This window comes from Silurus meridionalis, chromosome 18 (assembly GCF_014805685.1).
Source record: "Silurus meridionalis isolate SWU-2019-XX chromosome 18, ASM1480568v1, whole genome shotgun sequence".
NCBI lineage: Eukaryota > Metazoa > Chordata > Actinopteri > Siluriformes > Siluridae > Silurus > Silurus meridionalis.
The window spans coordinates 6,977,714-6,993,334 of record NC_060901.1 but is presented as its reverse complement, the minus strand read 5'-3'; the positions used below and the strand labels follow the sequence as shown (position 1 = coordinate 6,993,334).

Below are 15,621 nucleotides of genomic sequence, written 5' to 3'. Positions count from 1 at the left end.
GGATGCCCTTCCTAACACAACCCTCCCCATTTATCCGGGCTTGGGACCGGCACTGAAAGTGGCTGGGGTTGGTTACAACCTCACAACTGAGTAAACAATGCAAATTCCAGATTATAACCATTTACTAGCTTCACACACAAATTAATGAGCAAACAATTTCTCATTCTATCAATCCTGAATTTTATTCTCCCCTTAGCAGACGTTAGAAGTCGTTTCAATTATTTTTTTTTTCTTTGCATAAACCTGTTTTTATCTTTCTTTTTCTCTGATTGGCTGCAGCCTGTCAATGTGTCTTTAATGCATAAAGTAGGACATTATATTTCATGTATTTAAGTTGGCTATAATATGTGCATTAAAATTTTACACACACACACACACACACACACACACACACACACACACACACACACACACACACACACACGATTAATGTACCAAAGATTGTACATTTCTATGACAGGACTTTTGACGAGAGATGCAGATTCCCAAGAACATCAGACTATGCAACATTTTTGACGATTGAGTCAGTAACAATATGAATTTACATAATACACACTAAAACCAAAAAACCATCAGCTTTTTGAAGGTAACTAGAACTCACTTAAAGACGCATCATACCACATGGCTGGTCATTAATTTCTTAGAACAGCACAAGCTCAGGTAATATTTTCTGATGGTGAGAGTCTCGGCTTCGAATAGGAAATTTCGCACCATTTCTATATATCGGAATGTCAAAGGGGAAAAAAATAAGGCATTCATGAGGAGCTAGCCATTTCATAATTACAAGTGCACAAGCAAACATGAACTCAGAAAGACACCTTTTATGGTCTGTGATCTGCAGTTGGACAAATTGGCGTTTTATCAACCTAAACATAAACTCCTGGCTCACTACAAATAACTCAGTACAGACAGTCTCACACAGCATGAGAAATCCAGCTTACAACACTATTAGACTAAGTGATTGCACACACGCCCCTCACAGGGAGGGCTCACAGCTGATCGGAGACACCTGTCACACACCACAGCACACACACTTCCTCCTCAGTGCTGGTTAGCAAGGGGATTATCTGGGTCTCACTATGACAGTACGCGTTAAGCCTCTGCTCGGTTTACCCTCATTCCTTCACTTCATCTTTTCCTTCTACCATGTCTTACAATCTCACACTCCAAAACACACTTGGGCCAAAAACAAGAATAAACAGACCACCAAAGCTGGTTTATCTTGAAAAAAATTAAACTGCTCATATTGCATGCTCCGATCCTGCATTTCCAAAACGTTGCTGCAGGTGGACGCCATGTCAGCGCAGATCAGAAACATGTGTGCAGTCGTAAATCGACATTGCTCCATGAGGGCCTCTTAGCCAACTGCCAGCCAGCCAGCCTTGAGCATGTCCTCCCAAAATACCATCACAAAGACACCCCATCATAAATAAACAATACTTATCTGCTATATTTAACTAGGACTTTTAATAGGGTGAGTGGGGGACCAGGCAAAACATCTCTAAATGGACCACATTGATTCAAATTCCTTGGGACAAACATGATGTCATGGGGGGATTTTTTGGACACCATGCCAACTAAATTGGTGATTTTATTTACAAATAAATAATTTTTTTTGTATGGAATCCTGATGGTCAACAAGGCATTAAATGTGTAACGGGTTTCAGTCATCCGGGTCATATTAAAGGTCAAGTAGTAGAGCGTTTAAAGGACTGGATCTCTGTTCTATTTTAATTACAAGGAGACACTGAGACGTTCCAGATGCACAAACTCATTCTTAATACTTCCTCTAAAAGATCTCAGAAGAGACTTGATGACTGCTTGAATTTTGTTCACTCACTATCAAACATGTTTAAACTTAAACCTAAAATGCGAAACACACCTGATCCAGTTTATGAAGAACTGTAGAAAATATGGAATCAGGTGTATTCATAAATCCGAACAATTGTTTTTTGGGTTGTTGGCTATAATTATGACCATGCTCCACTCTCTTTCAGTATATATCACATGGAAGCCTTTACCTGGACCAGACTAATCAATGGAGCACCTTCTCAAGTATAAGACACTTTAGATACAAAACATATACATTTGATGAAACAAAGAGAGTTCGGAAACAGTTGGGTCTCTGACACAGAACTTTTAGAACCCAGGAGCCTTATTCCCAAAGTTCCACTTACTTCACCGTGATCATTCCAGGCTTCTAGTAAATAGCCGAGATCTCCTCTGTGCTGTAGAAGCACCGGATGGTCCCTCATCACAGAATTGTTCTTTTGGTCCTCTTGTCCAGGTCTGAAGCCTGTCCGGTTCAGAACAGAGGTGTGGTAGAGAAGAAACACAGCCAAACCCACAAGCACAAGTGGTGCCGTGCGCCATGTGCGCATCAGCGTCCCGATCCCCAGGATCCCCAGGATCCCCAGGACCCGGCGCAGCAGCATCCCGATGCCCAGACACATAAGGTACCATGGATAGAATAGGATGGAATGAGGATGAGGATGAGGATAATATGATGTCAGACGCGCTGTTGCATCCTTCTATCGATCACATCCCCGCTCAGGTTTGCACACAAGCGCAATTTCGGAAACTTTCAGAGCCGCATTCCAACTTTTTTTAAATAATTTTTTATATAAATCACGCGCAGTGATGCTCGCCAAGGCAATGCGCGTTCACGAACATGGCCACATCATCACACAGTCTGGGATATTGTACAGAATATACAGGGCAACTTGTGGAAAAGGTAAAAAGCACTCTTTCTTCTTCTTTTTTTTTCTCCCCCACGCAGAAGCTGCAGAAGAGCGGATCTCCAACACCGCCTCCTCTCTGCCTTTCAGTCTGCTCCAAAACTGCGCTCCTGAGCTCCAGCCAGGCGCAAAAGGCACACACCAGGAATAAAAACAAGTAGGAAATCTCAGAGGAAGACTGTAAATCCTATTTCCATAAGAAGAAAAACGGTAGCGGGTAGTGTTTTCGCTTGCAGTTCAATGCGTGGCAGAGCCCTTCCACCTGGTTCGCGTTAACGGAGAGAGAGAGAGAGAGAGAGAGAGAGAGAGAATAAACAGTTACTTCCTCTCTGGATTTGGAGTTTGGAAACTAAGCTCTTGGTACTGCTCTCAGTAAAGAAGAAGGGATCTTTTACAGATGCATAAGAAACCACGGCGCTCAGTGGAGCTCAGCTTGGAAATAGCGGAATAACGGATTTGCGCACGCACGCACGCACACACACGCACACGCACACACACACGCACACACTTCCCTTCAAACTCATGCTACACACATTACTTACACTATATGTATAAAAGTTTGGTGACACCCCTCCGCTGTTATAATCACCTCCACTCCTCTGGTAAGATGTTCCACTAGATTTTGGAGTGTGTTTGTGGAGATTTGTGGAGATTCATTTAGTGTTTGTAAAGTCAGGTACTGGTGTATGTGAGGTGAGAAGGCCTGGGGTGCAGTTAGCATTCTGATTTGTACCTTATGTGTTCAATAAGTTTGAGGTCAAAACTCTATAGCAGGTCACTCAAGATCTTCCACTATAGCCCATGTAAACCTTGATCGAGTTGGCTTTGTGCACAGGCACATTGCCATGCTGGAACAGGTTTGGGTCTTCTATCGCATCCATAGACATCCTGTATATTTGTGTGCCTCCAAGTTTGTGGTCACAGTTTCACCTGATCAGGCATAACATTATGACCACCTGCCTAATATTGTGTTGGCTGCCCTTTTGCTTTTACAGTCTTGACCTGTCGAGCATTAACAGCATCAACAGCATTAACGTTGGGCTACAGGAGCTCTGTTGGATCGGGACACACGGGCCAGCCTTTGCTCCCCATGTGCATCAATGAGCCTCGGCCGCCCACAACCTTCCCAGGTTCAACACTGTTCCTTCCTTTGACCACTTTTGATAGATACCACTGCAGAACCCAGAACAGCCCACAAGAGCTGAGGTTTTGGAGATGTTCTGATCCAGTTGTCTAGACGTTACAATTTAATCCGTGTCAAACTCACTCAAATCCTTACGCTTGCCCATTTTTCCTGCTTCAAACATGTCAACTTTGAAGACAAACTGCACTAACAAGTGCCAGGTTGAAGAGATGATTATTGTTATACATACATTACATACATTATTTGGTCTGATCCTACAGAAGTGCTATTGTAACAAAAAGTTAATGCTGGTTGTGATTTAAAAAAAATAAAAACGCAAAGCAACACCACACGGTGCACAATACAGGCTGGACAGGGGGGTCTACAATAGTCAGAAATAAAAAATAGAGCAATGGAAGGTTGCCGGGTTGTTACCTGTAGAAGAGATGGCTTTACAAAAAAACGCAAGCCGGTGAAGGCAGTGCAATACGCTTCTGCTGAGAATTCTTGGGTCCTGGCATTCATGTGGATGTTATACTGACATGGCAACACAGCGTCCTCCTGGCATTGGCTTCTTTTAGGAGCATAATGCACCCTACCAGACTGCAAAAAGAGTTATTTAAATTCCTTGATCTACCAGGCATCTGTGGGATCTGCTGGACAAACAAGTCCAATGCATGGTGGTCCCACATTACAGCACTCCCTCACTCTCTCTCCAGGCCTTGATAAGTCAGAACTGTTCCTTTCCGTGGTTTTATAAAGTTTAAGCCTGACTGGTATAGTCACATCTAGTGGTCAGAAATGGGTTAAGCAAAATTAAAAAAAAAGAAGCCTTCAACACAAAAAATAGCAAAAATTATTGATCGTTTTATTCTTTTTTTTTTTCCTGCATAAAAGAAAATTTGAATCACCAGTTCAGTGCAGGCCAGACTACACATTCACATACATTCTGTACACATCACATCATATCAAACACACACACACATACACACACCAACAATCACTGTGTTCTTTCTATAGTACACCCGGCAGCACCTGGCTTTAAAGGAATGCCAAAAATATATTCATGCTTATCTGCAAGGTGTGCACAATTTCCTTTTGTTTTTATTTATTTATTGTGCACTCAATCATTCAGCTGAATAAAATCCTGACTAATATGCAAATAAATGTATTCTTACAGATAAGCACAAAATTCCATAAAATGTGTGATGTCTTGGGTGATATGAGGTTTCATCCCAAAGTGAAGCACAATTCAGTATACTGCAGTGTATCCCATATTTCTGGTCATTGAGTACTCCAGCATAAGGGTACATTTAGTGTTGTTTCTGCTCCCAACAGACCTGAATCTACTCACCAGCTCATTACTGAACTCTGCATGAGTTAAACAAAAAAATGTGCACTTTAGAGCAGAAAAACACCAAATCAGCAGTGCAGGGGGAACCCCCATGACCTGGATTAAAATCTACTGTTGTACTGAATACACAAATACTTCCAGACAACACCAGAATGATCATTAGAGTCTTCTCATTCGGAGGCTTTGGGAGTTTCGGGTGAATTTCCAGGATCCATGGTTTATCGACACGCATCCCGAGTTCGTCTTGTCTCTGTGAATATGGATTAATAGGAGTGAGATGCACTAATTTGTGCTGGAGGTCATGACCCCTACCATCACGCATGGTAAAGGCTGAGGAATGTCTGAGGGTCAGGTGCATATCAACATCCCTCCCCTACCAATCAGGACTTTAATCGAAGATAAAAAATAACTAAAAGGTCATGTCACGTCTTACATTTACACGCACACTTTCCTCAAAGCTCTTTCACATTTCACAAACTGGAGATCACATCGAAAATTTCTCTTGCACCGTTGGGTTTTTTTGCTTTCTTTTTTTGTGTGGTTTTCTTTTTTTTTTTTTTTTAAATGAAGGAAAAGGGGGACAGAATCAGGCAGTGAGATTGGGTTGAGTGTTTTGGGTAGGTTTTTTCAGGGTCAGCTCTGGGGTATTGAATGTCTATTTATGTCTGCTTCCTCTCCTCTTCATAGCTGCTGTACACTGTGGGCAATACCACTTTCCTTTAGGGGCCTCAGTCAAGCCCACACAGCCGTAGTGGAACCACTCAATGGGACACTGCAGAAACAAACAACAACAAAAACGAGTTCAGATTAACACCATCATTCCTAGTGTTTATGTCTAATGTAAACACCTTCATCATCATTATAGAGGTCAGTAAATGACTGGTTCATAAATCTAACACAGGTTTTATATAATGCAGGTGATCAGGAGGAATGGGGAATACATGAATGAACAAAGTGTACTTACATCCTGGTTATCGCAGCCAACCATCTCACCATAGGACACCTGCAAATGAAGAGAGACTTATTATCGTTTACACAGAGGGAAAAGGTAAAAGACAGAGAGAAACAGACATGATACTAGATATATGCAATATGCTTAATGAAAGATAATGTGGCCAGTTTTATTAATAATAAAAAAAATACATTTGCACACAAATATAAACAAAAAAAAAATCTTTGCACACAGACTAAGTAACTAACCAAATATATCCAGTATTTATCTCTGGCATTTGCCAGAGCGACTTACATTTATCTCATTCATACACCTGAGCAGCTATGGGGTTAAGAGCCTTGCTCAGGAGCCCAGGTTTGCAGCAGGGATTTGAACTCATGACTATGAATCCAAAATCCAATGCCTTAACCAATGAGCTACCACAATATCACTGTGTGGTTAGGGCTCACTGTAGACAACATTTTTTCCACAAAAATATTCCCTGAAACAAGCGGGTGTGGGCTGTAATGGAATTTGGAAAATGGCCATATCAGCCATACGGGAATTTCCAACAACAAAAAAAAAACAAACAAAGACGACAAAAAATATGAATCTTAAAATAAATGCTTTTTAAAATAACCATGTAAAATGACAACTTGAAAGTACATTTGCTTCAATAGATTGTGAATTTTGGAAAAACAGGGAGATACTCTAATGATTATAAAATGGAGAGGGGGAAGAAAGAAAGGAGACGGCGAATGGGGATGAATTGATGCCTTCTTGATTAATTGGAGTATTTATACTCAATATAATTTTTTGTTTGTTTTTGGAGTAGGAACTAATTTATTTATATATTTTATTAACATCTGCCTAAATGCCTATTAAAATTGTTGTAAATGACCTCAACTTTCAAAACAGATTTTACGATAAAAAAACAATATGCTTATTGAAGTCTCCTGGAACAACGTCGTCATGAACAGGACTAATTTATTCAATGTGCCTGTAAAAACAAAAAGAAATGTGTGAGCACCTGGTTGCAAATGCAGTAACGGGGCTCGTTTGGATCGTAAGTCCAGTCCACTTGGCCGCTGCTGTCGCTCTCTGGTAGCGCCGCAGTCTGTTGGGCCAGCTCGTGAGCCAGAGCCGAGGAAGAGGAACAAGACGACAGGGAAGAGGAAGATGAGGATGATGAGGACTGGTGGTTGGAAGACTTATTGTTGTTTCTGCACACACAGGATACAAAAGAGTGATATTTATCATATGCGCTTTTCATGTCATGTACATGTGTAAGTTAGTCTCATTTGAAAAGGGTTTAATTTTTTCTTTGAAACCAATCAACCCTGAACAGATATAGGACACCGAAAACACAAAAAACTAAGTATAATGAAAATAATAATATATAGAAGTGTAATATTTCTTTCTAGAAACATGTAGACTCAGAGTTGCATAGCTAAAAACAAAGACAACTGCCAAAGGAAGTGCAATGCTAAAGGTCATTAAAATAATCCGTTCAGCTCTAACATTCTGCTTTCCTGGAATAAAAATCATAATCCATCATGCACAAATATAATTACTTTGCACAAATTTTTCCTGCAACCAGACAAAAGTAACTAAACTTCTGACATACACTGATCAGGAATATCATTATGACCACTTCATACTTCACCACTGTTCCTATCTTGGAGCACTTTTGATAGATACTGACCACTGCAGAATGGAAACACCACACAAGAGCTGCAGTTTTGGAGATGTTCTGACTAGCTATCTGGCCTTCGCAATTTGTCAAACTCGCTGACTCTTACTTGCTCTTGCGTCCTGCACGGGAGTCTGAGCTGTTGCTGGTGCTGAGGTTCTGTGTGAGAGTGGAGGCCAGAGTCGAGGACATGTAGCCAGAAGACTCCCTGCTTGAAGCAAAGTCCCGACCCAGGATGTCAGTATTCTTGATGGCTTCGTAGGAAGCCTTCATACTTGACGTCCTCCTGCCCTCCTTCATCTGCAATGCAAAAACACAAAACCCTTTAAATCAGCTGTTAAATCTAGTATAAAACATTCAACATTGAATTTAATCGATTCTACCTAATGCAGTGCACTTAAAAACAACAACCCACAATTAACACAATTCTAATAATAAAAGAGATTTTTGACAACTCAAACAATTAAAATCAGTATCACTTTGAGGCTAGATGTTTTGCCCATATTACAAGAATTCAAAAGAATAATGTGCTAAAAAAATGCATGAACAAAAATAGGAATATTAAACAGTCAACTTACTTTTGACATAAGTATTTAACAGTTCTACAGTATGTGCACTAAAACAATACTGATGTCGCAAAAGAAAAAAGGAAGGAAAGGAGGGGATGAAGGAAGGAGTGATGTTTGTTTTTCTCCTTTTTTTGGTACCTGTGCTGTGGCCTGCACTGCCTGAGCTGCTGCCATACTGATGGCCCCTGCACCGGCAGCTGGACCCATTGGCAAAGAGCTCAAATTATAGGAGGAAAGAGACTGGGAGTTGTTCACATTGTACACGCTGTTGGACGAGGAGGACGTGTTGTTCACCCGGCAGCCTGTCTCAAACACACACACACACACACACACACACACACACACACACAAACAGAACAATTTTGGGCAATCAATACAAACAAATGTTTATAGAAAGAAAGATTTGTGCACAAACATGGGACTAAATGGCATGTATTGAGGTGTGTATGTGTGTATGTGTGTGTGTGTGTGTGTGTGTGTGTGTGTGCGCCTTTACCCGGCGTGTTCTCTTTGGAGGCGTCTGATGTGAGTGTCGAGAGCAGAGCTTCGGATTTAAATTTCTTTTCTGGCACATGCTCAGTAGTGTGGTGGGTTGGCGCGCTGTACTTCCTCTCTAATAAGTACACACACACACACACACACACACACACACACACACACACACACACACACACACGTGCGTTACAGTTAGAAATGCTGAAGAGTAGAAGTATAAAAGGATATCTGGGGGAGACAGAAAATAGGAGGGAGGAAGAAAGAAAGAAAGAAAGAAAGTAAGAAAGAAAGAGCAGTGGTGCATCTTACTTTCTCCGGTGACATGCGAGTGAACATGATGGTTATTGACAGGTTGAGAAGGACTGTCCATTTCCAACGATCCTGCACAGAGAATGATTTTAAATGGTTTGAAAACAAATATATAAACATGCGAATGCAAACACGAATCCACTTAAACTAAAAAGGAGCAGGGTAAAATCTGCAGAGGTGCCTGCGAGATCAATTGCATTTGCAGAGTTAATAATGATAAGCCTTTTCCCTCTTTCCTTAAAAACAACTCAATCCCCCTCTGGTGCCTGCAGTGTGCTTAGCAAGCCCAGTGAGAAGTAAAACTTTCAGGAGATGACCGGTCCCATGATTAGGTTGCTTGGAAACCTAATTGACGAGGCTAATAAGTGGAAGCTAATGTAGTGTGATAACATATGTCGAGTGGATTAATACAGACCCGAGGAAAACAAATGAGCTTATATTTGAGTTGAGGAAAATAAATGAACTCCACTTACAACAAGGTTTCTAATGTAGCATCATACTGAGCTGTGCTACAGTCCTCACATGCCATGTACGTCAAACAGCTACTGTGTGCGACCAGCATGGTCATTTTTCTCTCAGTATGCTTAACTGGGACTGGACTGCTAGTAGTTAATTTAAATGTTTTATGGCTGCTTTGCTTGGGACTTTTTCTTGTTCGGATTTGTCAGTTTTCGCGTTCTGCACGTTCCTGAATCCAAATTGAGTGTCTGAACACATGAGTCAATCTGCCTAAAAAATAAAAATAAATAATAAGTCTACAGTTTGTTTATTGCTTTTTTTGGTGGCTATTTTCATGGCAAGGTCAAGGGGGGTATAATGAGATGTTATAGCATTTTACAGAGATTTGACGGCAAAGTTCAGTGGTTATATGGTTATACGGCAGTTTGATGTTCGGTAAGTATTCTAGTATTTTCTTAGGTGATACATTTTGGCAGATTCCTTCATCTGTACTTTCTGAGCAGAAATTCTTTTGTGTTGTGTATTGTAGTCCATTACAGGGTTTCTGCAGGTTTCTCACAGGCATTTAAGATTTAAATTTAAGACCTATATCACAAAACCACACACAATTACGTTGTTAGCAACTGGCCTTAACTTGCACTTCCTTCCGTTTTACGTCTGTGGTACAATCCAAGAGCAGAAAGCTGATTGGCTGTTGGTCTCATTTTTAGTCGTAATACAGTAAATTATATTTAGATTAGCGAAAGAAAGAACTACAGCACCACAAAAACTATTGAACAAAAACAGTGCTTCGGGAGCATTTCAGTGAGCATTAGAGTGGTCATTGTTTAGACTTTTTAAGGCCCTGCCATTAAAATCTGTTTTATCTTCAGGTTTGTTTTACATTAATGACATGTTGGAGATTCTTCTCCGTTAAGCAGGAAAGCGTGTGAGAGTGTAGCGTGTCCAATACGGAATCTTGGATATGAGATCTGGTCATGTCTGGATTCAGAATGGGAGTTGAGAAATTGTCTTTGGTTTATAGTTTGGTTGATTTGATGTAGTTTGTTATCTGTGCACTGGTCACTCTAAGGTCTACCAGACTGCACCTTAGCCATGAGTGTGTATTGTAGCAAAAGGTAGGATTGGAAAGAAGTACTGTTTTGCAAAAAATCAATAAGAAGAATGGCTTTCACTTTTTAGTTGATCAGCTGTTTCTGAACGACAGGCGGGTATGGATAAATTTTTTTTTTTTAAAAGGATCGGTAGATACTGCAGCTGAGTTGCTTTAACTCAGGAGAGGACCGGGGTTCACAGATGTAAGAGTTCTACGCATACTTACTAAATAGCAGCTGTCTAATACTTACTTCTCTCCAGAATTTCTGTAATGCCGGCGTTGTCTGCTTCAAGCTCCATTTTGAACTTTGCAAGCTCCTGATCCAACTTCCTCAAATGTCGATCCACCTAATTACAGCACAGCACAACAAAACCTCTTAATCAGCATCAAGGGAAACATCAGCATTTCATTTTTTGTTCCAATTTCAGTTATAAAGCAGCACAACTGTTCCATGCAAAATTCAACTTCATCCTAAAATCTAGTTTACTCAGCATGACAATGCCACCTAGTGGCGAATCAGATGTAATGCACAAATAAACCCTTTTTTTCCCCCTCACCAGATCGTAGATTTGATTGGCTAACTGGACTTTTTCATCAGCATCCTCCAGCGCTTTATAATAGTCCTGTAAGAAAGCAAATCATTCCTGAGTCCTGACAGCTATCACTTTCAACAAGCTAAGTTTGATAAAAAAAAAAAAAAAAATAATAATAACTTTCATGAGGGATTACATATAGGGAGAAGGATTTTACTATAAATATATAAAAAACAGCTAAAGCAAAACACATGCACACACAAAAAGTCTACAGGAATAGGAAATAAAGCCGCCTGCTATGAGAGTGAAGAGCTATTTCTGGCAGATGTTCTCATGGTGCTTGGTGAAAACTGCATCTTTTGTCCTCTACCTTCTTAATAACCTCCATCTGCTCCTCCCTCCACTCGGGTTTGTTCTTCTTAGCGTTGGCAAAGAACTCATTAACTCTCTGTTCCAGCTGGTCCATGGCATCTGTAAAGCACAAGCAGTGGGATTTCAATGCACTGATCCAAAACTTTTGAACTTTTAATCAGACTTGTCTTTTCTATAAACTTTGGACAATACAGGACCGTGATAAGTACTGATACTTCTCAGAAATCCTTCCAGGATTAGTCTTTTTTTTTTTTTGTATTCTTTCACACACAGATGTGCAAAAACATTTTCATACTCAGATTTTCACCACCACCAGCCGGTGTTCATGTATAAATGCCTGATCAACACAGTGATAGTTTTACATGCACTTTTCATCCTGTGAAACTTTTACTACTACTACTGACAAAACTCATTACTGCTCACACCATCTGCTCTGAGACAGGTCTCATCTCACAGGGGCGAGTGCATGATATGCATTTTTATACACATTTGGATCATTGCTCTAAAAATCTCCAACATTTGCCAGCTAATTACCTTCCTCAGAGACTTCATGTGAGGGCTGTGAAAATGTGCAGACAGCTCAAATTTCATTAAACTAAATAAATAAATAAACTAATATATTTTGGGCCAACATGGAGTTAAAACGTCAGAATCTCCATCTCAGCTTAATAATTTCATTCATTCATTTAGAGCGTTTTATCCTGGTCAGGGTCACGGTGGATCTGGAACCAAACACAGAAGACCTCTAGAACAAGTCTTTGGGTCCAGATCAACTTTGATGGACCAGTGTGTTTTTGGGTGGTGAAAGAAAACCAGAGAAATTAATATTTTTTTTTTTATACATCAATAATATTAATGCAAGATGCTGCATTTGCATAATTTGGGAAAATCAAAAAAATATATATATATGATAAATGACTTTACATGTTTTGTTTTGATAACTATAATCCAAACTTCTCATAATAATAAATGGACTTGGATGCTTTTTTTTTAGGTTCTGGTACACTGGACAAATGAACTTGCAATGAACTTGACAGTAGTTTCTGCGCCTCTTTAGTTTTAAAGGGATGCTTCCAAGTTCATGTGACTTTCAGAGCTGTTTTGAACTTGATTTATTATATATATATATATATATATATATATATATATATATATATATATATATTAAAAGTCAGGGTGTTGTGGTTAGTTAGAGCGCACTCGGTTGTCGCCCGATCGCTGCGTCTTACTCTGCACTTGCAGGTCCATCTCTCGCATTTCCGTAAACCTGTCGCGGAGATCCATGGGTAGCTGCTCGATCACTGCCAGAGAGAAGAAAAAGCCAAATTACCGACTAGCCTAGCATGCTAACAGCTGCCCTCCGTTATCAACGAAACACGAGCCCGAGACTGAAATAAACCCCCTTCTGCAGCTGGAAACAAATAAAACCGCATATATACTTACTTTCGAGGTAGTCCTCCAGGTACAGCATTCTGACAAATTCGGTGTTTTTTCGGGTTTTGCAGAAAACGTTGGAATCGTCAATATGGCGCCGACGTTCGCTGAACGCTGAGGACGAAAAAAAAGCTCCAGTCAAAGGGGAGGGACGTTACGGCTACGACGTGCACACTCATTGGGTGTTGAGCCCATACACGGAAATGGCGTTACTCTACACGGATCATGGGATTTGACGTTCTTTAACTGATCACCGCCCACTTTTGCACTACAGTATTTTTAACATTCAAATTGGTTATGAAGGGGCTGCAGCAAATTTCATATTATTTTCCCCCCAAAAATCATAAAAAATAAAAAACGTTTAAAAAACTCATCATGTAAATATTTGTAAATAAAATATTCCCATTATTAAGTACAGTATTCTGTTATCTGAAATAATAATAAAAATTAAAATTGATAATAACAATAAATAAATCTCAGGAAATAAATAATAATATTAAAACTTAAATAAAAAATAATAATAACAATAATAATAATACAAACACAAAAGTTAAAACAATCCAACTATATATAAATTATGCTTTATATATATATATATATATATATATATATATATATATATATATATATATATATATATATATAATTTTTATTACATTTATTATTTTATACATTTTTATTAAAATATTTATTTTACATTGTAATGTAGTGACACCAATTTCAGCATATTTATTTATGCAATGACGGGGTTAGCAAATAGTAATAAATACATATTGTAATAATTAGAAAAAGGATTCTTAATTAAATTGAAGAGGAATCTAGGTTATATGGGGTGGGTCAAAAGTTTGTCAACACCCAGTCTTTTATCATTTTTGAGACAGATGCATGTTTATTTTGCAACAAACTAGATGTATGTATGTATGTATGTAAATGTATGTAAATGTAGATGTAAAAGTCAGTAACACACAATTGGACAGTGAATGACTGGAAGAAAGTGTTGTATACAGATGAGTCTAAATGTAAAATTTCTGGCTCTAACAGAAGAATTTAAGAAGGAGAACAGGAATAAAGGATGTTAGCAGACTTCATTACCCCCACAGTCAAACATGGTGGGGGAAGCTTAATGGTTTGAGGATGTTTTGGAGAAGGGAAAGTTGGAGACTTCCAGGTGAAAGGAAAACAGAACATGTACTTGTGTTGGCAAATGTGTATATTTGTGTTAAATGAATCACTTTTTACATATGTGTGTAATGAAATCAGTTGAAGTCAAAATCCATATATGTTATTTAACAGTAATGCAGATTTACCTATCAAAATAGAACTTCAGTAGTCATGCTAATAATTTCTGGTGGCAGCTGCACTTCATTTAAGTCAGTTCATGGTAAATATGTAATACTTCCAGAGCTGTATTGATCTGAAACTGGGCATCTTTTTCAGGATAACACTTTATTAACCCCACTTGAAAAGTGTTGAAATGGTATTGTGGCATATTTATAAAATTGTCTAATCTGTTTGAAACCAACACAACACAGACACATGAGCCTCTGATTTTTCAAGTATCTTAGCAGGAAAATTCTGCAAACTACATATTTTTTCTTACTAAGAGGACTATAGAGGGCACATAGTAGTAGACGTGTTCAAGGAACATCATCCTCAAGAGGGCAGTGGAGTCTGAGAATTCACAAGCAAGCAGCTTCATGAGGTGTAAAATGTTCAAGAAGTTGGTAGAAGTCGCCAGATGGTGTCACATTCCATGAATCATTATGTCCATTTCCACTCGAAATGTGCAACATAAAGTTCTAACACTTTCTGATGACATTTTAATTATCAGGAAGGAGATACAAAGCAATGGAATACCTCACATTTATTACATGTGCCAAGAAAAGAGTCTGAAATACCATCAGTGAATGATCACTAGGAACAATGATCAGTGATTAGTTATTAAAAATAATGCTGATTAGTGATTAGTCATTAAGGATGATAGAGATCATTGATTGGTGATTGGAACCACTGGTGATCAGTGACTGCTGATTCTCTCAACTCATATAACAGGCAGCTTGAGGCAAGAAGTCACTAATCTTTGCTTACTAGACTTGTTTTAGGACTCCTATTTGAAATAAGATCACTAAATTGGTGTAGAAAATCACCAATTTCTTTCAACAATGCCCTCAAATCAACATCATTACTCATACAGTGTGAACCAATGAAAATATAGATCTAAAATATTTATACATTCCTGCAACTGAATAAAAACAGCCCTAAAAATTAAGTTAAAACGTGCTTTCACACTTTGTCTGTATGCACTGCCTGGAACAGACAAAGCCTTGCACACTGTAACCACTACAATACTCTTACTATTCCTTACCTCAGGTATTAATCTGACATTAAGCATGAAGGACATTGGCCCATTGTTTCATATTGATGTCCAGAATAGACAATTATCTATCATTAGATTAGTGATAAAACAGAGGTTAGCTTTCAGTAGACACATAAAATAAAGAAAAATATGACCAAT

General features: G+C 39.0%; 2 protein-coding genes across 4 annotated transcripts in view; both read right to left on the bottom strand.

Moving 5' to 3' along the window:
- Positions 1-3,509, bottom strand: part of cped1 (cadherin-like and PC-esterase domain containing 1) — a 76,203-nt gene extending 72,694 nt beyond the window's left edge. For all 3 annotated transcript variants that reach the window (XR_006928583.1, XR_006928584.1, XM_046873932.1), the window contains exon 1: positions 2,178-3,509. Coding sequence is in view for 1 of the 3 variants with exons in the window: in XM_046873932.1 (XP_046729888.1) it covers positions 2,178-2,453 (276 nt within the window). In the remaining 2 variants the exon portion in view is untranslated. The remainder of the gene's footprint in view (positions 1-2,177) is intronic.
- A 1,199-nt stretch (positions 3,510-4,708) lies between these two features.
- Positions 4,709-13,269, bottom strand: ing3 (inhibitor of growth family, member 3). The gene is made up of 12 exons (XM_046873935.1): positions 13,116-13,269; positions 12,902-12,973; positions 11,671-11,771; positions 11,325-11,390; positions 11,018-11,114; positions 9,213-9,284; positions 8,905-9,021; positions 8,547-8,710; positions 7,949-8,139; positions 7,177-7,369; positions 6,180-6,218; positions 4,709-5,987 (listed from the first exon to the last, which is right to left on the bottom strand). Exons 1-12 carry the CDS (start codon positions 13,141-13,143, stop codon positions 5,871-5,873), a joined length of 1,257 nt encoding a protein of 418 aa, XP_046729891.1. The 5' UTR covers positions 13,144-13,269; the 3' UTR covers positions 4,709-5,870.
- Positions 13,270-15,621: the final 2,352 nt, after the last annotated feature.